We start from the raw sequence: 25,389 nt of genomic DNA on the forward strand, positions 1-25,389 counted from the left end.
AATAAATACGATAAAGGTGTGTGTGTTACTGCCAATATATCAAACACCTACTGTACCTGTGTCTATCATTAATGCAGTGACGCTAAGGCATATACTGACAACTAAAATACAATCTCCAATGAGGAAAAATATCCAATTTGACAAAATCCACTGAGGAAAGAGGCTGGTGTACAAGATGCCGTTTGCAGCTCTTATTCCTGCTTTTAACATTCATTTCACACTAGCTTTAGTTTTCTTTTTTATAAATCATTACTTAATTAAAACATCAAAATATAGAGATAATATTGTATAGACAAATTTTCCAATTAAATGAAAAGATATGGACGAGTTAATTGTTAGGCATTAGAAATATGCAAAATGATTTATTAAATCACCTGTACATGTACCTTTTTAAAAATCAATTTGAAGGCTTTTAAGACCTGCACATATATTATATTTAACAGATATAATCTCTGGAGTAATAACGGCCCATTTCATATGTTTACGTGCTTTTCTTCTTTTTATTTTTGGAGTGGTGATGAACTATTGCTCTTGCAAATACTCAGCATTTCAGTAATGAAAGTCTAGATTTTTTTTAAATGCATCCAAATTACAGCAAAGCGCAACCGTACGGTGCTCTGCAGGGGTCAAAAAGGATATAAACAGTGAATTTTTAAGTGATCGCATCTTGAAAACTCAGAGATGTGGATTCGGACGGCAATTTCCACACGTCCTTGGAGATAGTCAAAAAACTAGATGATTCGGCCGGGGATTTTTACTCGGGTGATGGGAGAAAAACACTGAGATTCTGGATTCGGGCGGCAATAAAACCACAAACTAGCCCTTGTAAATAATGAAAATACCTTATGACCCCATGAGAAACCATTACCGTCCGAATAGGGCTTTTGACAGTAGATGGCGCTTATGGAACAGCAGAAATATATTGAAATAGCTTCGTCTCGTGATGCTGTTTTGTTCTGGCTTTGGCAGGTCATGAAGGCCAATGTTAGTAATAGCACACGCTACTCTAACACAATGCAGTTCATGCTTAATTCAAGGACCTATGTTTGTTTTCAAGTACTTTCCAGGCCTTGAATCCATGTGTCTGAAATTCAAGGACTTCCAAGAAGCGTGGGAACCCTAGTTAGATCCAAATGTAATCTGATTGTGTTATGTTTGTTACTTGTAATGCGTTTCCCCCAACACTGCTCATTCACAAGTTCAATTGGGTGTGCTATATTTTACATCTATATTTTGTGTATACATTTTATAGTTTTCACATGATTTTATAAAATGTTATTGATTGGTTTGTTAGATACACACAATATTGCCGTGTTTAATAAGTATTATGTTTAATACATTACAGTATATCTTCAGTTTAAACCGTAAACGCATGCCGTCTACTCTAGTGGACATCTGAAAATCCAGTTTTTCATGCCCTAAGAGCAATAAAAACACAGGAAAAAAAAAGTCCTGACTAAGGTTATCATAATTCAAAATTCATGCATGAAAGGGTTATTGTACAAATGTCAAAGATGACAAATCGATTTGAACGTGAAAACTGAACTGACAATTTAGCAATATCTAGCAAAGAATCGCAAAAAAAACTAATTTTTTAAGCTTTAAAATAAACATCTTTGCATAATGATGGTTGTACTCATTTAAATATTTCTCTAATTTTATCGTTTCTAGCTAATATTTCCCCACGTATAGAAGAATCGGTTTCCTGTGCTTGTACAACATTCTTATAACAACAAAAGAAAAATGCATGGCTTTAAGTACAAAAGTTTTATTCCCATATGTGTTTTGGCCTTTTTTGTGTGAAAAATGTCTGGGCAACTCCACGTCTGAAGCTCAAGAGCACTTCAGGAGTCATGAACAGATCAGGGGAAATCATCATGTCAAAGGAGTGTGAGATGCAGAGAGAGAACACGAGCTTCAGGGACAGGGCGTCAGTGCGGCCATCAGCAGCTCCATTTTGTAAACAAAGTTTCTCCCCTCCATCCGGCCCCAGTGCACCTCCTTGTAAGGACCCCTGAGGTGTGTCCACTTGGCGTCCTGCACCACGTCACTCTTGGGCAGCTCTTTGGCTTGACAGCGTGGGAACTGGACCAGCACCTTACAGCCGCTCTCAGGACCGTTGCGGACTGAAGACAGAAGAACAGACAGGAGACATGAGCTCAGGCATGAGAGGAGCATTTCAGCATCTGTATGCAAGCTTGTTTTTGCCATGGAAGTAAAAAAGGTAAATGCAACTTTCTATGGCCCTGTTTATAGACCGGATTGCTTTCATAATGCAAACGCTCATGTGGTCGAATGCGTTCCAACAGGCCCTAAAAGACGTCTTCTCTCCGCCTCCAGATCTAACGCGTGAACATTGTGGGAAGTGCGCTAGTCAGACGGGATTTAACCCTCTGCTGCTCTTGGTTTAGGGGTTGCATTGGTCGTCTTCCCGGTCATAAGTGACCTAAAAATTAAACTTCCTCCACCCCAGTAAAACCAATGCAATTTATATTTCTTCAATAATATTTTTTCTTTTTAATTTTGTATTTGGATTGATGGTATTTTTTAATATTTATGCAATAATTATGGTCTATTTTTGCCATTGAAATTTATAAAAATGAAGCAGTATTTCAGGTTAAAATAAAGTCTGGGCCTTCAAAATATATGTTTCTGAAGGCAGATTAGCCCCTCTTTTGGAATTATTTCAGAAATCATGCAGCCATGTGTGTAATCACACTCTATGGAGAGGCTTGAGGATTCACTAGTTCTGTTTTGAACACATTTAATGATTTTTTTTAATGGATTTGAATATATATTTAAAAAAATCTCAAAGACTATTTATTACAAAGCTTTAGACATTTTTTTGTTGTTGTTAGAAATTTAGATTTTTTTTCTGTGAAGTTGTGTTTTTGCAGATTTCCCATTCATTTCCTATGCTGGTCATTTTTGACCGAAGAGCACAAGTGGGAGTATTTTTTTACGACCAATTAGCATGCTCGAATCACGACCCCAATTTCTTTGTGTGTTGACATGCCTAATGCTGGAAAAGTCACCAGGTCTCATATCATTCTGATGAAGCTGTGATTTTCAAACATTCAAAATGTGGTTCATAGGTTCAGTTTTTCATAGGTGTGTGTGTGTGTGTGTCAATATCACACTCTTGATGTTTTAGAGTGTCACCCCTTCACTGCTGTGTACGTTTTCCAGCATTGTGGCCGATTTGTAGATTGTACACAGAAATATTCTGTGAATTTTTGTGTTTTTGCTGATTTCCCAGTCATTTCCTATGGTCGGTCATTTAGACAATGAACGCTACTTTTTTTTTTACCACCAATTAGCATGCTCGAATCACAACCCCAATTGTTGTGTGTGTTTACATACCTAATGCTAGAAAAGTCACCAAGTTTCATATCATTCAGATGAAGCTGTGATTTTTAACATTTCAAAACAGAAAATATTCCGGTCAGAAATGACCAAAGAGCACCAGAGGGTTAAACTTCAAAAGTTTGAAGCCGAAAATCATCCCAAGCACAACGTTCTCTCTCCATTCCTGATTTCTAACACACACTCACAACGTTCAGCTGGTCTTGCGGCTGTCAGAGCAGAAACTAAAGCCGTGTGTTTTCCCTCGTCGCATTCATTTGTACAGGGTTTACACGGGTCTTAAATTGACCTTCCACAATTTAAGGCCTTAAATGTGTTAAATTGGAGCAGAAAGTCTTAAATTCAATATCATGGCATTCAATTAGGGTCCTATGATCTCTGCGATGCATGGATGGAACCGCAGAATCCACTCATAAAAAATAAATAAAAGTAAAAGATGGAATTTGAGAAAAAATAAAACGCATTTCATAAGGCCATAAAAAATATTACATTTTTTGTTAGACGATTTAACAGGAATTTATTAAAAGTTTGCTTCATGATTTCAATTAATTAGACATGGTTTTTGATTAATACAATTGAATTTAACCATTAAAAAAATCTAGATTTTTGTTTTCCAGCCCAAATATCTAAACATCCTTGAATCAAGACACATTTACTTGAGATGCAAAATGAAGAGATTAAATCTAGTTTTCTGAAGAATTGAACAAAATTAAGAGTTTATGCTTAAAACAAGAACAAATATCTCTCAGTGGGTATGAAAATAACTTGAGTTGATTTTTATGGACCCATATTTGTTCTTGTTTTAATCATAGGAGATCTTGTGAAAGTGATTTTATTTTACAAACAATAGCTTAAAGTTTGAGATAAGTTAAAAAGTTATGGAGATCTGTTGGAAAAGTGTTGCTAATACAACTCACTTACATTTAGAGATCATATTAACGTGTTATGGTCCTTAAATGGTCTTCATTAAACCTGCAGAAACCCTGTATATAAACTGCGTGAGCTTATTTCATCCATTAGATGGAAAGATCTGAAAAAGCCATAGATTTACCCACCCATAGACCCTCCCCTAGAAGAAATCAGGACAGAAGAGACTGAAAGAGGACAAAAGAGACGGAGGTGTGAACGGGAATGTGTCTCTCGTCTACTTGTGATCCGATCCACCAAAACACATCTCAATACCAGCTGTAAACAGAGCCTTAATCTCACAATAAAGTCTTGAATTGCGAGTTATACACCTGCATTTGCGAGATAATAGTCAGAAAAAAAAGCTTTTTCTCATAAATGTGAGATAAAAAGGCGTGGTAGTTATTATTCCGTGGTGAAAACGAGCTTACCTACAGCTGTGATGTGCAGTTTAGTTTTAAACCCTCCTGGTTGATCATGCATTAGCGGGAGCAGTGTGTTTGTGTGTGTGGATGTGAGCACCTGAGATGGCGTATTCTCCATTGGGCGAGGCGACCGTGATGGCGGAGGCGTTCCCGATGCTCTCGATGGGGCCGAGGCCCACGTGATTACTGAAGCTCAACACGTGCCAGCCCATGACTTTAGCCAGCTGCTGCACTGCATGAACCTGATGCTGCGACATCTGCACACACACACACACACACACAGCATGAAGCGCTTCCTCTCGCTGCACTGCGTTCACACACTCACACACACACACCTGTGACAGCAGGAAGTCCTGCAGCTCCTGCTCCTGGTGGGAGAGTGTGATGACCCGGCCGTCCCGATGAACCACACGGATCTGCTCCACACCGATGTTCAGCTGCAGCTGGATTGACCTGAGGACACACGGAGATATAAAGCCCACTGACTGCTGAACGAATCAGATGAGTGAATGATTCAATGACTCACTCATTAAGACAGTCAAATGCTTTGTTCCTGAACGAATCAGCCGTTTGAACGAATCAGCCGTTTGAACGAATCGGTTGAGTGAATGATTCAATGACTCACTCATTAAGACAGTCAAATGCTTTGTTCCTGAACGAATCAGCCATTTGAACGAATCGGTTGAATGAATGATTCAATGACTCACTCATTAAGACAGTCAAATGTTTTGTTCCTGAACGAATCAGCCGTTTGAACGAATCGGTTGAGTGAATGATTCAATGACTCACTCATTAAGACAGTCAAATGCTTTGTTCCTGAACGAATCAGCCGTTTAAACGAATCGGTTGAATGAATGATTCAATGACTCACTCATTAAGACAGTCAAATGCTTTGTTCCTGAACGAATCAGGCGTTTGAACGAATCGGTTGAATGAATGATTCAATGACTCACTCATTAAGACAGTCAAATGCTTTGTTCCTGAACGAATCAGCCGTTTGAACGAATCGGTTGAATGAATGATTCAATGACTCACTCATTAAGACAGTCAAATGCTTTGTTCCTGAACGAATCAGCCGTTTGAACGAATCAGCCGTTTGAACGAATCGGTTGAGTGAATGATTCAATGACTCACTCATTGAGACAGTCAAATGCTTTGTTCCTGAATGAATCAGCTGTTTGAATGAATCGGTTGAAAGAATGATTCAATGACTCACTCATTAAGACAGTCAAATGCTTTGTTCCTGAACGAATCAGCCGTTTGAACGAATCAGCCGTTTGAACGAAACGGTTGAGTGAATGATTCAATGACTCACTCATTAAGACAGTCAAATGCTTTGTTCCTGAACGAATCAGCCGTTTGAACGAATCGGTTGAATGAATGATTCAATGACTCACTCATTAAGACAGTCAAATGCTTTGTTCCTGAACGAATCAGCCGTTTGAACGAATCAGCCGTTTGAACGAATCGGTTGAGTGAATGATTCAATGACTCACTCATTGAGACAGTCAAATGCTTTGTTCCTGAACGAATCAGCCGTTTGAACGAATCAGCTGTTTGAACGAATCGGTTGATTGAATGATTCAATGACTCACTCATTAAGACAGTCAAATGCTTTGTTCCTGAACGAATCAGCCGTTTGAACGAATCAGCCGTTTGAACGAATCGGTTGAGTGAATGATTCAATGACTCACTCATTGAGACAGTCAAATGCTTTGTTCCTGAATGAATCAGCTGTTTGAATGAATCGGTTGAATGAATGATTCAATGACTCACTCATTAAGACAGTCAAATGCTTCATTCCTGAACGAATCAGTCAAACGGTGCTCGTTCCTCCTGGTTTTAACAACTAATCAGAGGCACGATTTGATCACTCTAGATGCAAGTAGCAAGTTCTCAGCCACTGTCGTGTGTGTGTGTGTGTGTGTGTGTGTGTGTGTGTCATACTTGCAGATCTGCTCGTATCCTTGAGAGGTGATGAGCACTTTGACGCTGGATTCATACACATCATTGATGTTGGACCAGTGAGCCTGGATCTGAGGGTCTTCTATACGACTGGCCAAACTGTCGATGGTCCGCGCCGTCCTGACACAAAAAAGGCAGAAACATATTACAATATGCACACTTGATGATGTGTTAAAGTTATCAAAACTAATTTATGAAGTCCAAAGTTCATTTAAATGAAATCTCTCCCCAAAAAAATACTATTATCAGGGTTTCTACAGGTATCACCAAGTCAAATTTAAGACTTTTTGAGACCTTTTTAAGACCATTATGAATGAAATTTAAGACCTATAAAAGGAAATGCAGTCACAAATTTACTTGCAAAGTAAATTAATTTATTCAAATTGAACAAATCGATAAACTTGCACGTCCTCATAACTCAATTCCACCAGGATTTTGCAACTTTTTTTTGGTGATTTTTGAGATCAAAATGACTTGAATGATTTTGTGGTGGTAATTTCCAGACATTTGCATTTTTTTCATAACTAGGACACCACATTTACCATATTCTGCAAGATGCACAACAGCCACACATGACAATATAATCAAAAACTAAATACATAAATCTGGTTTATTTTGGTTTACAAATAATGCAGGATCTAAAAAAAAAAATGCATGTTGATTTTTCATTATTATTGTTATATTATATATACATTGTTGCTTTAGTAAATTGCAGAAACACTACAATAACACGAAAGCTGATTGGCTGCAATATAAGCTGCATGTTGATCTCATTTGTAGTCGTATTACAGCAAATTATATTTGGACTAATTAAACATTCTAAAGTGCTGCAGGATTTCAGTGAGCATTAGAGCTAGCGTTACATTCTGACTAAAATATTCGTTACATGACTAAAAATGCATGTCATTCTCTAGAGGTGTCGGATATGCATTGTCCAAGTGTTCATTTAACGATGTACACGCTGATATTATCGAGAATGCCACTCACTGCAAAAAAACAACCTAAAAGTCAAGTGAAAATTCATCAATGCAGTGAAACAAATAGATTTTATTAATAATGTGTCTTAGAGATGCACCGATTGATCGGCATCGGACGATTTTCCGCTTGATCGGCGACTGGCCTGCCAGTCAGTCTCACGTCTTACCGATTCAGAGCTGGATTTTTAGGCAATAGCGTTAGCTATTTGTACATTTTTATTAAGTTATTGAAGTATTTTGAAAGTGGGAGCGTCTGAAAGAAGCAGGCGTCGACCAGTGGACCGGTAGGCTGATAGGCGCCTGCATTCAAACGCTCTGTGTGTATCTGTGTAAGCGCTCTGAAAAGCGTCATTGATGTACATTTACTAGAGCTGCAACTAACGATTATTTTTTCTGCCGACTAATCTAACGATTATTTTTTCTGCCGACTAATCTAACGATTATTTTTTCTGCCGACTAATCTAACGATTATTTTTTCTGTCGACTAATCTAACGCTTATTTTTTCTGTCGACTAACTAACGCTTATTTTTTCTGCCGAATAATCTAACGATAATTTTTTCTGCCGACTAATCTAACGATTCGGTTTTTTTGTCGGCTAATCTAACGATTATTTTTCACTTAGTCGACTAATCTAACGATTATTTTTTCCTGCCAACTAATCTGCCGCTTATTTTCGATTAGTCGACTAATCTAACAGTTATTTTTCCAATTAGTCGCCTGAACTAACGATTATTTTTCCTGTCAACTAATCTAACGCTTATTTTTCTGCCGACTAATCTAACACGTATTTTTCGATAAATCGCCTAATCTAACAATTTTTTCTGTCGACTAATCTAACGATTATTTTTTCTGCCGACTAATCAAACGATTCTTTTTCCGATTAGTCGACTAATCTAACGCTTCTTTTTCCGGATTAATTTTATGATTCTTTGATTTCAAAGAGGGTAGTGAATTTGTAAATAATATAATGTATAACTAGTCGTCTATTTTGAAGATACATGTGCATAAACAACGACTAAAGCTGCCAGAAGTTTTTGCCCAAACTTCAAAGACACATTTAAATGATTAAAACTAGAGGCATATCTTCACTTTAATGTTACTTTAATCATGGAAACTACCTATATACAGCATGTTATTATGCATATGTGTTTGGGACAGAGGGGAACCGGGTCGCATTAACAGGAGATATATGCAGCCCATAATAAATAAAGGCACGAGACGTACTGGGGTCGGAGAAGAACACCGGAAAATGTGACCGTCTGTTGCAATACATGCGCCACGGTTCAGCTGCGCGAGAGAACACTGGCAGGGTTGCCAGGTTTTCACAACAAAACCCACCCCTTCGTTACTCAAAACAAGCCCAATCGCGTTTCGGGGAGGTTCTCCGGTAAACATTGCGTTCGGGGGGTTAAATATGTGTTTTTTTTTTGCAGGGCTGCATGCTAAAATTCTCATTCCCGGGGCTAAATATCACATAATTGGGATCACTTCAACCCGCGGACATGAGACACAGCCCGCGGCAACAGTGTAGAGTGTATTCCGCTGAAAAAACGTGGACTTGGCAACACTGACTGCAGTGTGAAAGCTCTCGCTCTCCACGCGCGCAGTGTGAAACCGGCGTTACAGAGCGAACAAAGCACAGTTTTATTCGGCTTCTGTTTAAAGTACTCCCACACTTTTGAATGTCGCGGTCTGGCTTTATATGATAAATGATCATTTTCACTATGCCCGGGAGCAGAAGCCGCCATTATTCTAGATCTTCTGTTCTATTCTAGAACGTAAATAATGTGCTGCCGACGCGTCGACGCATTTCACGCACGTCGACGTATTTTCGTAGTCGATGTCATCATCGTTGCAGCCCTAATATTTACAACATGTTTTTGAAGCGCTGGTCGTTGTAGCCAATCACAGACAACTTTGATGAGCGTGTGAGCACAATGGCCAGTCAGAAGTGTTTACGATTCTGCTCAAAAACGCTCAAAGAGTCACATTTTTAAAATGTCAGTACCGAATTGGTATCGCAGTCGGTACTTTCGACAACACTAATATGGACTAGTGTATGTGGATATTAAACCGCAAGAAGACTATTTGAATATGAATCCTGCATGTTCTGAAGTTTATAACACACTGAAGCACGCGTGACGCTCAGTGTCACTATATGACGACATGAACAGATGAACTTCATCTTCTGAGAGTCACTTCATGAGCATTTTACAGTTTCATTTGAGAAAAACTATGGTCATAAACACAGAAGATCGTCACAACATCTTCAGGTTGGTTGTGACTGAAATATATTACTATTATACAGGATAATGTATGTCTTAATGTAATATTACTACCAACAACAATACTAATACTAACAACAACAAAATGATTATTAACTTTATTCTGAAAAAAAATCTCTTCCATGTTTTAATTTTAACAGTAAACCTCTGTTGTTTGTTTGCCAAAAAAAGGGAAGGGTTTATTTAAATTTCATTTGATTAAAAATAAATAAATGTTTTATGTAATGCTGGGCAATCGATCTATCATGATTAATCGCATCCAAAATAAAAGTTTCTTTATATAATATATACATGCGTGTGTACTGTGTAAAATAATTATGTATATTAATAAATACACACACATGCATGTATACATTTAAGAAAATGTTTATATTTATATATAAAATATTTATATACACGATAAATTATATAAACATATATACACATGCAAATATTTCTTAAATATATACATGCATATGTGCGTACATATACATCATTATTATACATAGTACACACACATATATATATTAGGGGTGTAACGGTTCGCGTATTCGTACCGAACGGTTCACGGGGTGAGTTCCAAATGGAATCAGTATTCCCTATTTGATCATCCCTATGTGAGCAGGACACACGTGTGCCGTATGTAGCAGTTTGGAATGCACTTGGCAAAGGGAGCGGCGTAATTTCCTCATTATCTTCAGCTGGGATGTTCCCGTGACAACGCAGCGCCGGCATAAATAAATATACAATTCATATTTTTAAGAGTTATATTACTTTTTATATACAGTATTACAAAGCATATTTTTATAAACATTTTAAAATAAAAAATGTTTATTTTTATTTGCAACAGTTAGGCTAAAAAAAAAGATAATGATGCAGATAAAACTGCGACATCTGCTGCAGTGTTGCCAAGTTCATACATGTCCGCAGGTTGAAGCGACCCCAATTGTGTGATATTTAGCACCGGGAATGCGTATTTCAGCAGGAAACCCTGCCAAAAAGACATATATTTTACCCCCCATAAGAGATTTTTACCAAAAAAACCCCACTGAAATGAGACTGGGCTTGTTTTGGGCTAGTTTTGAGTAGCGATTGGGCGGGTTTTGTTGTGAATATCTGGCAACCCTGATCTGCTGACGGACACTGTGCTGCGTTGTCACCGGAACATCCCAGCTGAAGATAATGAGGAATTTACGCCGCTCCGTTACACCCCTACTATATATATATATTAATTATGTAAACACAAATTTTATTTGGGATGTGATTAAACACCATTAATCGATTGCCCAGCACTAGTTTTACACCTTCATTTGATTACCAGAAAAACTCAAATACACAACAGAATTTTTGTTTAAAAAAAAGTTCTCTTTTAAATAATTAGGGCCCTATTATTGTAAACAAATTAATAACTTGCGTTTATTTCATATGTCTCTTTATTCCATTGCATTTATTTGTGCTGTTGTTTGAAATATGTTTATTTGTTCTTATTTTATTACGGTCTTTTTACTTGATAACATTTTGCATAGCATTTTTGTTTGTATATGTTGTCAATTATAGTTCTTTGAAAGAAAATCGGAATCGGCAAAAATCGGTATCGGCAAAAATCGGTATCGGCGGGTCACACAAAAGGGCCAGAAAATTGCAATCAGTGCATCTCTAGTCTTATACCAAAACATTGAATGTGGCCAATAAATAGAATTTAGTGATTAAATGTAAGAATTTGGCAAAGATGATGCATAAATCTAATAGGGTTTAGAAAAATATACGCCCAGTTTACGGTGGCAAATATTGGCCCTTAATAAAAAAAAGTTAATATTCTTACCACAGAAATCAAAGAATATGAAAATCTGTGTGAGTCAGCCGTCAACCAGCACAAAAACACACGCCGCAAAATCATCCAAATATTCTAATTATCACTTATAGCCATACCTAGATGTAATTTGTGGCCATTGCACACCCCTACTTCTCTCTTTGTAGTTTGTAGAACGTCTCAGACCCAATTCTTCAGTTTATATGTAGCCTTCCACGTATTTTAGTGACTATGATTGCTGTATGATTCTCCTTACTGAGCAACACACACACAGTCCGTTTCTAGTGAGATGTGTGTGTGAGTATGGGGCACCTGCTCCTCAGGAAGATGTGTTTGGCTTGTTTGATGATCTTCTCCAGGAGTCCTTCATTCTGCTGTAGGGAGCTGATCTCCGCTTTGTCGTAGGCCATGGGGCCGGCCAGCCGCATGCGTTTGTGGCTGAAGGGAGCGCTGGCTGGATGCGGCATCACCACCGAACTCAGAGTCTGCTTGTGGAACTACAGGAAAACACACCTCAGACTCACTGATGCAAGCGCCTGTGTGTGTGTGTGTGTGTGTGTGTGTGTGTGTGTGTGTGTGAGAGAGAGAGAGAGAGAGTGTGTACCTCTCGTATGAGCTGGTGGAGGTTGTGCTCCAACACATACAGGTGGTCGTCTGGTTTGCTCTTGTCCGGTGATGCTCTCTGGTTTTTCTTTTCTCCAGTGGAGTGGCAGAGAGAGATGGACAGCTGCAGACCTGAACACACACACACACACACACATGTTGGGTTTTCATGTTTTATGGGGACTTTCCATAGGCGTAATGGCTTTTATACTGTCTAAACTGTATATTCTATCCCCCTACACTGCCCCTAAACCTACCCATCACACACACACACACACACACACACACACACACACACACACACACACACACACACACACACACACACACACACACACACACACACACACACACACACACACACACACACACACACACACACACACACACACACACACACACACACACACACACACACACACACACACACACACACACACACACACACACACACACACACACACACACACACACACACACACACACACACACACACACACACACACACACACACACACACACACACACACACACACACACACACACACGTTGGGTTTTCATGTTTTATGGGGACTTTCCATAGGCGTAATGGTTTTTATACTGTCTAAACTGTATATTCTATCCCCCTACACTGCCCCTGCCCCTAGCGCACACACACACACACACACACACACACACACACACACACACACACGAGACATTCTGCATTTTTACATTTTCAAAAAACATCACTTATTCTGATTTATAAGAAGTTTTCCTCATGGGGACCAAAAAATTTCCCCACAAGGATGAGATTTTGGATATTGCCATCTTTGTGGGGACATTTTGTGTCCCCATAACTTAGGGATTACCAGTACACACACACACACACACACACAGAGTTACACTACAGATAATAATAATAATAATAATAATAGACGTTTATCGTTCTTTTAGATTTGTTGTCATCCTACAATACGATAGGTCTTAAAACGTTCACATTTTGTCTCTATGGAAGGTTAATTCTAAGTACAGCATCTCAAATAATGTATAAATCCGTCCATGAACAGAATCACAGTGATATACAAATGATATTTGTGTGCATATCTTGTAAAAGCGTCTGCTAAATGAATAACTGTAAATACCAGGAAAGGGTTGTGAGATGATCTGGTTCTTGACAACGATGTGAGGAATCTGCGATTTGATCTGAACGGCTTCACGTGAGAGCTGAGCAAAAATCTCCTTACACAGCAGCACGTTCTGCGCAGCTTCAAGCTTTAAATGCCACATCTGAGAACCTGAGAGAGGAAAACAGACGATCAGACATAAGGCCAGAGCCACCTTCACACCCAAGAGCATCTGAGAACAACACAAAACATGCATTTGCTCTGAAAGGCCATTCAAAACGTCCATGAGTAATAAGGCGACAAATAGTAAACCCCATTTTTACTACTGAGATTTAAAGGCCCACTGATCGTTCCCCGTCCCCTATACGATACACTGTCTGGATTTGTTTACAAAATCATTGATTCTTATTGGTGGAAGTGTGAGACTAAGTTCTGAACGCTTATATCGCCTAAATGTGAATTGTGTCATTGTTTTGGAGCACACTCGCTTATAGATAACAGCAAGACTAAAATATTCATGCTAAAAGCCAAAAAACTTCCATTTTGAATTCACGGCAACTTTAAAACCGACTGGTCATGGAAACCTACAGGGATAGTGCACTCAAAAATGAACATTTTGTCATTTACTCATTTATTTAAAATGGGAGTCAATGGTCACCAAGACTATTTGATGAGGTCCATTTTTGACAGCAGCATTTATTAGCAGGCAGTAGAGGTGGACAGTAATGTGGGGTCACGAATTTATACATTGTTATATCTAGGTTCAAATGTAATAGAATATAACTGAAAACATGATCTATATTTGGGTTTTACATTTTGAAGTAAACTTGAGGAAATTCTAAGGAGATTACGTCAGGCTGTGTAAGTGTTTGAGACATTAAGTATTTTGTCTCTATGCACTTCCTGACTATTTAGCATAACAAGTTTAGAGCAATACTGCCTGAGTGATTGGATTAGCATCATGCGTGAGAATATGACGCAGATCCGGCGTTCGGGAATCCATGAAATGCACACTTAAGCCCCATTTTGAGAACTACGCCAAGATCTAAAGCACGATCAATGTAGAATTCAACAGCTTCGACACGCGCGTCTTCCTCTGCTTGTAAACAAATCGCTTCTGGCTCATGTGTCCGAGCGCCGGATCTGCGTCATATTCTCGCGCATGCGTCGTGGAGGCACACACGGAAGACAAGAACAAGTTGGATAAAGGTGTTATTTAGATTTTTTTTGTGCACAAAAACTATTGTCGTCGCTTCGTAAAATGATTGTAGAGTCACTGTGGTGAGATGGACTTTGTAACGACGTTTTAAGTGCCTTTTATGGGTCTTGTGAGTGTAAATGTACTGAATGCCAATGGAGGCCTGTCTGAAGCCTTTCTCAGCATCAGCTTTACACTAAAATATCTTCATTTGTGTCTGAAGATGAACGGAGGTCTTACGGGTGTCGAACGACATGAGGGTGAGTAATTAATGACCGAATTTTCATTTTTGGGTGAACTAACCCTTTAAGTAAAAATCTATCCTTACAACTTTCACTTGTAATGGAGTAATATTTGACCAATAGTACTTTTCCTTTTACTCAAGTAATGGAGTAGCCGGCCTTACCAGGTTTAGCTTTGGCTTGTCTTCTGAAGAGATTGACCGTGCCGAGGTCTCCGATGTCAGGAGACTGTTTCTGAATGGACACCTGCGCGAAGACACACACACAGATGTGGAAAACAACATCTAATGTCAGGTGTGTTACATCACTGCTACTCTTCAACTGTACCTTAATATACGCCGACCCCTCCAGTTCGCTGGGGATCTGCACGTTGAGCGGACAATAATCGTCTGGGATTTTCTTATCCAGGTCGAGGTCTGTGTTCTTGATGACCTCAAACGTGCCGTGATGGGGGAACAGAGAGCCTGAAACACCACATTAAACACTCATCTGTTCATAATCTTCACATTTATGAAGACCTGCTGTTTATAACCAGATGAAAACAGACTTTATTTTCTCTTTTTTTATGCTCAAACAGCAACATTACACACTCACTAAAGCTGAACAAGTGGAAAAGCATGCAATCCATACATTTAAGTCAACATTAACTCATATTTTGTGGGATCAGATGAAAGAATGTATTATTGTAGGTCTGTGGGGAATAAGCTCAACATATTTTCAACACATTTTAATTCTACAGCATTAAAGGGATAGTTCGCCCAAAAATGAAACTGACTTATTGATTACGAAAAGCGGTCTGGCGGAAGCTAGATGTTTTACTTAATAAATTGTTAAATGTGGATATTTTTCTTGGCTTCGGAAGGCCTTAATGAACTCCCTGGAGCCGTGTGGAGCAGTTTAAAAATGGATGGATGCTAATTTTTGGACTTCAAATTTTGGGCTGCCATTATAAAGCTTGGAAACATCAGGTTATTCATTAATATAACTCTGAAAGAAGAATATCATACACCTAGGATGACTTGAGGGTGAGTAAATCATGGGGTCATTTTCATTTTTGGGTGAATTATCCCTTAAATACATCAGTAACCCCCCCTTTTTTTTCTTTTTAAAGGCTTTTGCTCGTCTTGAAAAAGTTGGGTGGCTAAATGGACTACAGAGGTTATCCTGGACATTAAACTTCATCAGCCGAACAGGTAAACTCATCTAAACTAGTGCGCTTTCACAGCCTCATTGTGTTTAGAATAGTTTGCAAGAGCGCAATTATAACTCAAACTTTCAGGGAAAATGGTTTTGAAGCTTAATGGTGGATCGTTTATAGCTTTTACTTCTGTAAAGAGTGGTGTTCATTTGTGAAGATTATCATGATGAACAAAAACCTGTAAGAATCTTAGGGCCAGATTTACTAAACAGGGCGTGAGAGCGCAATCCCATAAAAGTGCTGATGGGAGTGTAAAGTTCAGTGTGTGATCTACTGACGACACACACATTAAAGCACACAGACGCAGCCGATCATTTCCACAATGACCAACACAATCTACAGTTAGCGTCTGGTTTAAGATCTGCTTTCTTTGGGCAGTCGATAATGGCACAAACACCAGTAAAATGACGAGCGCAAACCTTAGCAAATCACCTTGTGTGATTCATTTAAATACTCTCCTCCCATAAATACTGCATCTGAAAGGGAAACTTCTACAAATGCATAAGCAATAAGATCAGCCGCAAAAATAACCAATTTAACAAATTACAAACATTCACTGGGTGTTTTTAGTAGGGTTTGCACGAGGGCTGGATATCGAGTTTTTAGGTACAGACTGAATTTCCTCTAATCTTTCGAGTATCGTAAAAGGTTTTGTTGTTCGATACCACATTTCGATACCTAAGGGGTTAATCTGGTCAACGTCAGTGAGCCAATAAGCATGCAGCATGATTGGCTGAGGTGGAAAAACATTACTTTACAGCAGTGTTCATTTTGACAGCAAATGTTGATTTAGTTTTAGTCATATTTTTGTCACCTGAATTGTTTTTAGTTTTAGTCGACTAAATATCATAAGATTTAAGTCTCATCTACAGTAGTTTTAGTCTCCTAAAATCTAATGAGTTTAGTTCAATTGTAATACATTAAGCATTTAAGCGTCACATAACCGACTGTCACTTGAACTGACATTTTGACATCATTTTGTTTTTGACATTAAAAATACACGAAAGAGCTCAATTCACTTTTTAGTTTGTTTTATATAGTTTTTATAACTTTCTATTCCTGTTTTAGTCAGTTGGCCATATCAGGTTAAGCTCAGGTCAGGTTTATTTATTTTTTTAATTTCAGATAACATTTATTTAATTTCAAGCAATTAAGATTTTTTTAAATGGTTTTAGTGAACTATTATAACCCTGATATCAAATAATCTGCCAATGGGGTAAGCAAAATAATCTTAATTCAAACAGAAAACAAGATTATTTTGCTTACCCCATTGGCAGATTATTCTGCTTATTTTAAGCAAAAACTCCCTTAATTTTGAGTTATTTTCCCCCAAAACAAGACGACAACTTTTGCTTGTCTAGTAAATGCTTCTTAAATGTAAGATTTTTTAGATATTTGGACTGAAAACAAGCCAAAAATACTAAGTAAAAAAGCATTTTTTGCAGTGTTAAAACATAAAAATGTATTTGGTATCGTTACGGAAACAATATCAGTATCGATATTGACATTAATAGAACTCTACTTTGCGCTGGAGCAATCTGGCCCTAAAGCTTTCGGCGGTCACAGAGCTAATTTTCTGCATTAATCCATTAGCCAATGGAAAAACTGTATTGTGTTTTAGTGGAGGGAACCAGAGTGATGCTGACTTACAAGAATACCCCTGCATCAGCGCTCTATCACACATCCTCTAACTGATCAAATCACTGAATTACCAGCACTTCGGTAACTGAGATCCCCCAGGATTTTGTCGCCAACTTTGCGTAGCTTCCACTGGGAGCGCAGACGCAGCAGCTCGGAGTTGAAGTCCCGCTGCCGCCGCTGCTCCTGGTTCTCCACCACAGACTTGGTCAGCTTCTCTGCCCCTTTCAGAAGCAGCTGTGCGGCCGTGCCCAGAGACTTCTTCTTGCTGATGAGCTGGAACACCTGAGGGGTCTGAGCACAGCAGACGTGTGACGGGGACAGCGGAGCTCACGCTCAGCATCAGTGGAAGAGAAGCTGTACCTTATTGGCAGAGGGATCCTGGGACACGGGGTCGAGGGCCATGTACTTCTTCTCCTTGAGCACGCTCAGGACGTCGTGCAGCACACACATCTCCGTCAGGGAACTGCGCAGGTTATTACGCACAGAGTCCCACGGCCACAGCGACGGCTGGAACTTCACCATACCTGCGGCAGAGAGCAGTGTTCATTTCCTTGACCAATCATTTTCCTCAACAACCTTTTTTCACTGACGAAAACGAGACTTTAACTAAATAAAAACTAGTGTTGGATGACAAAAACTATGACGAAAATCAACTCTTTTTTCCATCAACAAATAAAAACGAGACGAAAATGTTCAGTCAGAACTGATATCCTGTGTCACAGATGCGCACATTTGATTTGAGCTGATCTAATGTTGGGAAAACACACGGCCTACAGGCTCACGCACCCCCAATCCAGCGCTCCAGAGCGGCTCAGTCAATCAATAACACACATTTATGCCAGACTATTGCTTATGAACTAATGCTGATGAATAATGACAATGTTTGCTTTACGATGTTTATATAGTAATATGTTTTAGACGGTTGTAACAATGCAGATTTGATCTCCTGAACTTGAATGAGCTCCTGCAACTGCAATAGTAAAGCGCATTTCAAAATAAGAGTCCCGGTGTATTTCCAGCTGGTTTATCATTAAAAGTCACGCATTATATATTCATTTTTGGTTACACAATAAACTGTGTTTAATTTAATTCCCATTTAATTCATAGTCAGGAGGAAAGACCCGTATTTGACACATATTCAGTAAAGTATCAGGGCTATAATAGTTCACTAAAACCATTAAAAAAATCTTCATTACTTGAAATTAAATAAATGTTATATGAAATCAAAAAAAAAGAAAAAAACACTTATATGAAGCTTTAGCTTAACCTGATATGGCCTACTGACTAAAACAGAAATACAAAGTTATAAAAACTATATAGATGTTTTTAAAAAACAAACACAAAAGTGAATTGAGCTCTTTCGTGTATTTTTAATGTGAAAAACAAAATGATGTCAAAATGTCAGTTCAAGTGCAGTCGGTTATGTGACGCTTAAATGCTTAAAGTATTACAATTGAACTAAACTCATTAGATTAAACTAGACTAAAACTAAAAACAATTCAGGTGACTAAAATATGACTAAAACTAAATCAACATTTGCTGTCAAAGTTAACACTGGACTAGCGCTGGTTATAGACACTGGTGGACACCCGCACAGTTCTGTGTTCGTTTACCACAATGCATCAGCGCAGTAGCTCAATATAATAATTAGGTATGTGACACATTACCAGGTATCACATTTTCATGTTGCGATTAATTGCAGAAGCTTTTATCGCGGTATACGGTATTAACACGATATTTAAATTTAAAATAGCAAAAAAAAAGTGTTGTCATACTACAACAGGTTTAATAACTTTCTTATGACAACAAGAACTGGACATTTAAATACAATAAGCAATACACAAAAATGTATAAAGCAGTGTTCATTTTGACAGCAAATGTTGATTTAGTTTTAGTCATATTTTAGTCACCTGAATTGTTTTTAGTTTTAGTCGACTAAAATCTAATGAGTTTAGTTCAATTGTAATACATTAAGCATTTAAGCGTCACATAGCCGACATTATGACATCATTTTGTTTTTGACATTAAAAATACACAAAAGAGCTCAATTCACTTTTTTGTTTGTTTTTTAAAAACATCTATATCGTTTTTATAACTTTGTATTTCTGTTTTAGTCAGTAGGCCATATCAGGCTAAAGCTTCATATAAGTGTATTTATGTTTTAAATTTCAGTTAACATTTATTTAATTTCAAGTAATGAAGATTTTTTTGTAATGGTTTTAGTGAACTATTATAACCCTGATACTTTACTGAATATGTGTCAAATACTGGTCTTTCCTCCTGACTATGAATTAAATGGGAATATAATTAAATACAGTTTAATGTGTAACCAAAAACGAATATATAATGCGTGACTTATAATCATAAACAAGCTGGAAATACACCGGGACTCTTATTTTGAAATGCATTACTATTGTTGTTGCAGCTGCTCATTCAAGTTCAGGAGATAAAATCTCCATTGTTACAACCGTCTAAAACATATTACAATATAAACATCGTAAAGTAAACATTGTCATTACTAATCAGCATTAGTTCATAAGCAATAGTCTGGCATAAATGTGTGTTATTGATTGATTGAGCCGCTCTGGAGCGCTGGATTGGGGATGAGTGAGCCGTGTTTTCGTCCCTACCTAACATTTAAATTTCGTTTTTATTTGTTGACGAAAATGACAGTTGATTTTCGTCATAGTTTTTGTCATCCAACACTAGTTTTTATTTAGTTAAAGTCTCGTTTTCGTCAGTGAAAAAAGGTCGTTGACGAAAATTATGGCGAAAACTATTTGACTATTACAGTTACAACTTTTGATTTTAATAATTCATAATAATTTATTTTTTTTAAAAATGGCCGATAGTTTGGCTAGATAAGACCCTTATTGATCGTCTGGTACCATTTGATGTGGTTTAAAGCCCTTTTGAAGCTGTACTGAACCTCTCATTTGGACCTTGAACTGTATGGAGTCTATTGACTTCCATTTTATGGAGAAATATTCTGAAATCTTTTCATCAAAAATCTTCATTTCTTTTCGACTGAAGACAGAAAGACATGGAGATCTTGGATGACAAGGGGGTGAGTAAATTATAAGCAAAAGTTTATTTGAAAGTGCACTTATCCTTTAATATTCATGTGCAAGTAAGGGCTCCCTATATAGTTTACAGCAATATCTTTAAGAAACTTTTAGTTATAATTTAATTCATTTAAGAACAGACATTTTTTTTCCAGTTAACCAATAAAAATAAATAAAAAGCTATTTTGTAAAACTGCTGTACCGAACCGTCAGTTTTGTGCACCGTTACACCCCTAATATTTATTGTACACAGTAAAGATTATGCAGTGTTATGTTATACGTTTCATTGCTTTATACATTTTAAGTAGCATGCCTAGAGTGCTTCAGGTCTTTGTTCTATTGCAGTTTGTTGTCTTTGCTCGTTCTTTATAACCGTTTGTGCGTCTGCAGTAAGCTTGAGAGTTGTTTAGACTAGTACTCGTTTTTTAAAGGAAGAAAATGGTGATAATTATCAGTGATGTAAAACATGTTGATATCATAAAAACCGTATTTAAAGCAAAAAAAATATATATATATATATAGTTATGGTGCCTGGTATAGTGATGTTTGATTATGGTCTGCACACACACACACACACACACCCTCGTCCTCCTCGGCCTCTGGCTTGCTCCACTGCTCCCGGCTCTCGCGCTCCAGCCCCTCCTCGTCTGAGTCCGAGCTCTGGCCGAAGTCGATCCGCTGGGCCAGCTTGGCCAGGTTCTGGGACATGGAGAGCGGAGGGACGTACGTCTCCAAGCCATCCAGAGAGACCTCCTGCACCTGCCGCTCGCAGGACGACTCGATGCTCACACGCACCGCCGGCCCTCCAGACATCATGCTGACACACACACACACACACACACACACACACACACACACGTTGGGTTTTCATGTTTTATGGGGACTTTCCATAGGCGTAATGGCTTTTATACTGTCTAAACTGTATATTCTATCCCCCTACACTGCCCCTAAACCTACCCATCACACACACACACACACTGCCCCTACCCCTAAACCTACCCATCACACACACACACACACACACACTGCCCCTAAACCTACCCATCTCACACACACACACACACACACACACACACACACACACACACACTGCCCCTACCCCTAAACCTACCCAACACACACACACACACACACACACACACACACACACACACACACACACACACACACACACACACACACACACACACACACACACACACACACACACACACACACACACACACACACACACACACACACACACACACACACACACACACACACACACACACACACACACACACACACACACACACACACACACACACACACACACACACACACACAGCCCCTACCCCTAAACCTACCCATCACACACACAGCCCCTAAAACTACCCATCACACACACACACACACACACACAGCCCCTAAACCGACCCATCACACACACACACACACACACACACACACACACACACACACACACACACACACACACACACACACACACACACACAGCCCCTACCCCTAAACCTACCCATCACACACACACACACAGCCCCTAAAACTACCCATCACACACACACACACACACACTGCCCCTAAACCGACCCATCACACACACACACACACACACACACTGCCCCTAAACCTACCCATCTCACACACACACACACACACACACACACACACACACACTGCCCCTACCCCTAAACCTACCCAACACACACACACACACACACACACACACACACACACACACACAGCCCCTACCCCTAAACCTACCCATCACACACACAGCCCCTAAAACTACCCATCACACACACACACAGCCCCTAAACCGACCCATCACACACACACACACACACACACACACACACACACACACACACACACACACACACACAGCCCCTACCCCTAAACCTACCCATCACACACACACACACAGCCCCTAAAACTACCCATCACACACACACACACACACACTGCCCCTAAACCGACCCATCACACACACACACACACACACACACACACACTGCCCCTAAACCTACCCATCACACACACACACACACACACACACACACACTGCCCCTACCCCTAAAACTACCCATCACACACACACACACACACACACACACACACACACACACACACACACACACACACACACACACACACACACACACACACACACACACACACACACACACACACACACACACACACACACACACACACACACACTGCCCCTACCCCTAAACCTACCCATCACACACACAGCCCCTAAAACTACCCATCACACACACACACACACACACTGCCCCTAAACCGACCCATCACACACACACACACACACACACACACACTGCCCCTACCCCTAAACCTACCCATCACACACACACTGCCCCTAAACCGACCCATCACACACACACACACACTGCCCCTAACCTACCCATCCATCACACACACACACACACACACACACACACACACACACACACACACACACACACACACACACACACACACACACACACACACACACACACACACACACACACACACACACACACACACACACACACACACACACACACACACACAGCCCCTACCCCTAAACCTACCCATCACACACACACACAGCCCCTAAAACTACCCATCACACACACACACACACACACACACACTGCCCCTAAACCGACCCATCACACACACACACACACACACACACACACACTGCCCCTAAACCTACCCATCACACACACACACACACACACACACACACACACACACACACACTGCCCCTAAACCTACCCATCACACACACACACACACACACACACACACACACACACACACTGCCCCTACCCCTAAACCTACCCATCACACACACACACAGCCCCTAAAACTACCCATCACACACACACACACACACACACACACACACACACACACACTGCCCCTAAACCGACCCATCACACACACACACACACACACACACACACACACACACACACACACACACACACACACACACTGCCCCTACCCCTAAACCTACCCATCACACACACACACAGCCCCTAAAACTACCCATCACACACACACACACACACACACACACTGCCCCTAAACCGACCCATCACACACACACTGCCCCTAAACCTACCCATCACACACACACACACACTGCCCCTAAACCTACCCATCACACACACACACACACACACACACACACACACACACACACACACACACACACACACACACACACACACTGCCCCTAAACCTACCCATCACAGGAGACATTCTGCATTTTTACATTGTCAAAAAACATCACTTAGTCTGATTTATAAGATGTTTTCCCTCATGGGGACCAAAAAATGTCCCCACAAGGATGAGATTTCAGATATTGCCATCTTTGTGGGGACATTTTGTGTCCATAACGTAGGGATTACCAGTCCACCATCCACGGCTGTGTGTGTGTGTGTCTTTCCCTGATGATCCACGGCTGTGTGTGTGTGTGTGTCTTTCCCTGATGATCCACGGCTGTGTGTGTGTGTGTGTGTGTCTTTCCCTGATGATCCACGGCTGTGTGTGTGTGTGTGTGTGTGTCTTTCCCTGATGATAATTGTGTTTGAGTCCCTCAGTGTGAAAATATGGATCTCATGTGTGTCTGTGTGTGTGTGTGTGTGTGTGTGTGTGTGTGTGTGTGTAACCCCTTGATGTATGAATGGTGTCTATGTAGGAGGATTTGAGACACTGACATTAAGCAGCGACCGAGAAGACTCTCTCTCTCTCTCACACACACACACACACACACACACACACACACACACACACACACACACACACACACACACACACACACACACACACACACACACACACACACACACACACACACACACACACACACACACACACACACACACACACACACACACACACACACACACACACACACACACACATAGATACGCTGAGATATATTCAATGTTCTGTGTCGTACTTACATCTATGAAATGATCGCGTGATCTGTTTCTCTGTCTTTTTTCTTCGTTTGTTTGTGTTGTAGTTCTCGAGCTAAGCGACACTGCGGCTTCTTCTTCTTCTTGTTTTACGGCGGTTGTCTTCTTCTTCTTTAGATTTTTCAGGCGGTTGACAAACAACGAAATGCTGTATTACCGCCACCTACTGGTATGGAGTGTGTATCAAATGACTTATGTCCTACCTTTTTGTATCCTCTCCCACAAATTAGTTACTTTTAGATATTGAAAAATAAAATTATAGCATTCATTTCCTGAATTGTTGTGTAAAATATCTCCTGATATTAACTGAATATAAATTATTGCTAGATTTTGTATTAAATCCCGTCTTTCAGTCTCATATTTCTGACAGTATAATAACATGTTCCACTGTTTCTTCTTGCCCACAAAATTCACACTGTCCTGTATCACGTTTACTCATTTTATAAAGTGTATTGTTCAGTCTTGTGTGTCCAAATCTCATCTCTCCCACTTTCCTTTGACTCCTGTAAAACCATCAACATTTCTTCTCCTGATCCCATTGTTTTTGCCACCTTTCCTTCAACATTTCTTTAATAATACTCTTGATTTCATTCTTCCTCAGATTAACTGATA

General features: G+C 39.6%; 1 protein-coding gene across 1 annotated transcript; it reads right to left on the minus strand.

The window, feature by feature from the left end:
- Nucleotides 1-1,201: 1,201 nt before the first annotated feature.
- med17 (mediator complex subunit 17) lies at nucleotides 1,202-24,916 on the minus strand. Its single transcript, XM_079824019.1, has 13 exons — nucleotides 24,763-24,916; nucleotides 21,349-21,584; nucleotides 18,063-18,226; nucleotides 17,774-17,993; nucleotides 15,191-15,327; nucleotides 15,028-15,109; nucleotides 13,442-13,594; nucleotides 12,319-12,449; nucleotides 12,027-12,211; nucleotides 6,645-6,782; nucleotides 5,033-5,150; nucleotides 4,795-4,954; nucleotides 1,202-2,126 (listed from the first exon to the last, which is right to left on the minus strand). The coding sequence occupies exons 2-13, from the start codon at nucleotides 21,581-21,583 to the stop codon at nucleotides 1,918-1,920; spliced, it is 1,932 nt and encodes a 643-aa protein (XP_079680145.1). The 5' UTR covers nucleotide 21,584; nucleotides 24,763-24,916; the 3' UTR covers nucleotides 1,202-1,917.
- Nucleotides 24,917-25,389: the final 473 nt, after the last annotated feature.

This window comes from Gobio gobio (assembly GCF_949357685.1).
Source record: "Gobio gobio genome assembly, chromosome: 8".
Taxonomy (NCBI): domain Eukaryota; kingdom Metazoa; phylum Chordata; class Actinopteri; order Cypriniformes; family Gobionidae; genus Gobio; species Gobio gobio.

Coding starts and splice junctions, on each gene's coding strand:
- med17 (XM_079824019.1), bottom strand. CDS start 21,583: ATGATGTCTGGAGGGCCGGCGGTGCGTGTGAGCATCGAGTCGTCCTGC. Junction 15,328..17,773: donor TCTCAGTTACCGAAGTGCTG/GTAATTCAGTGA, acceptor GTGGTGTTTCAG/GCTCTCTGTTCCCCCATCAC. Junction 13,595..15,027: donor ACAAGCCAAAGCTAAACCTG/GTAAGGCCGGCT, acceptor TTCCTCTCTCAG/GTTCTCAGATGTGGCATTTA.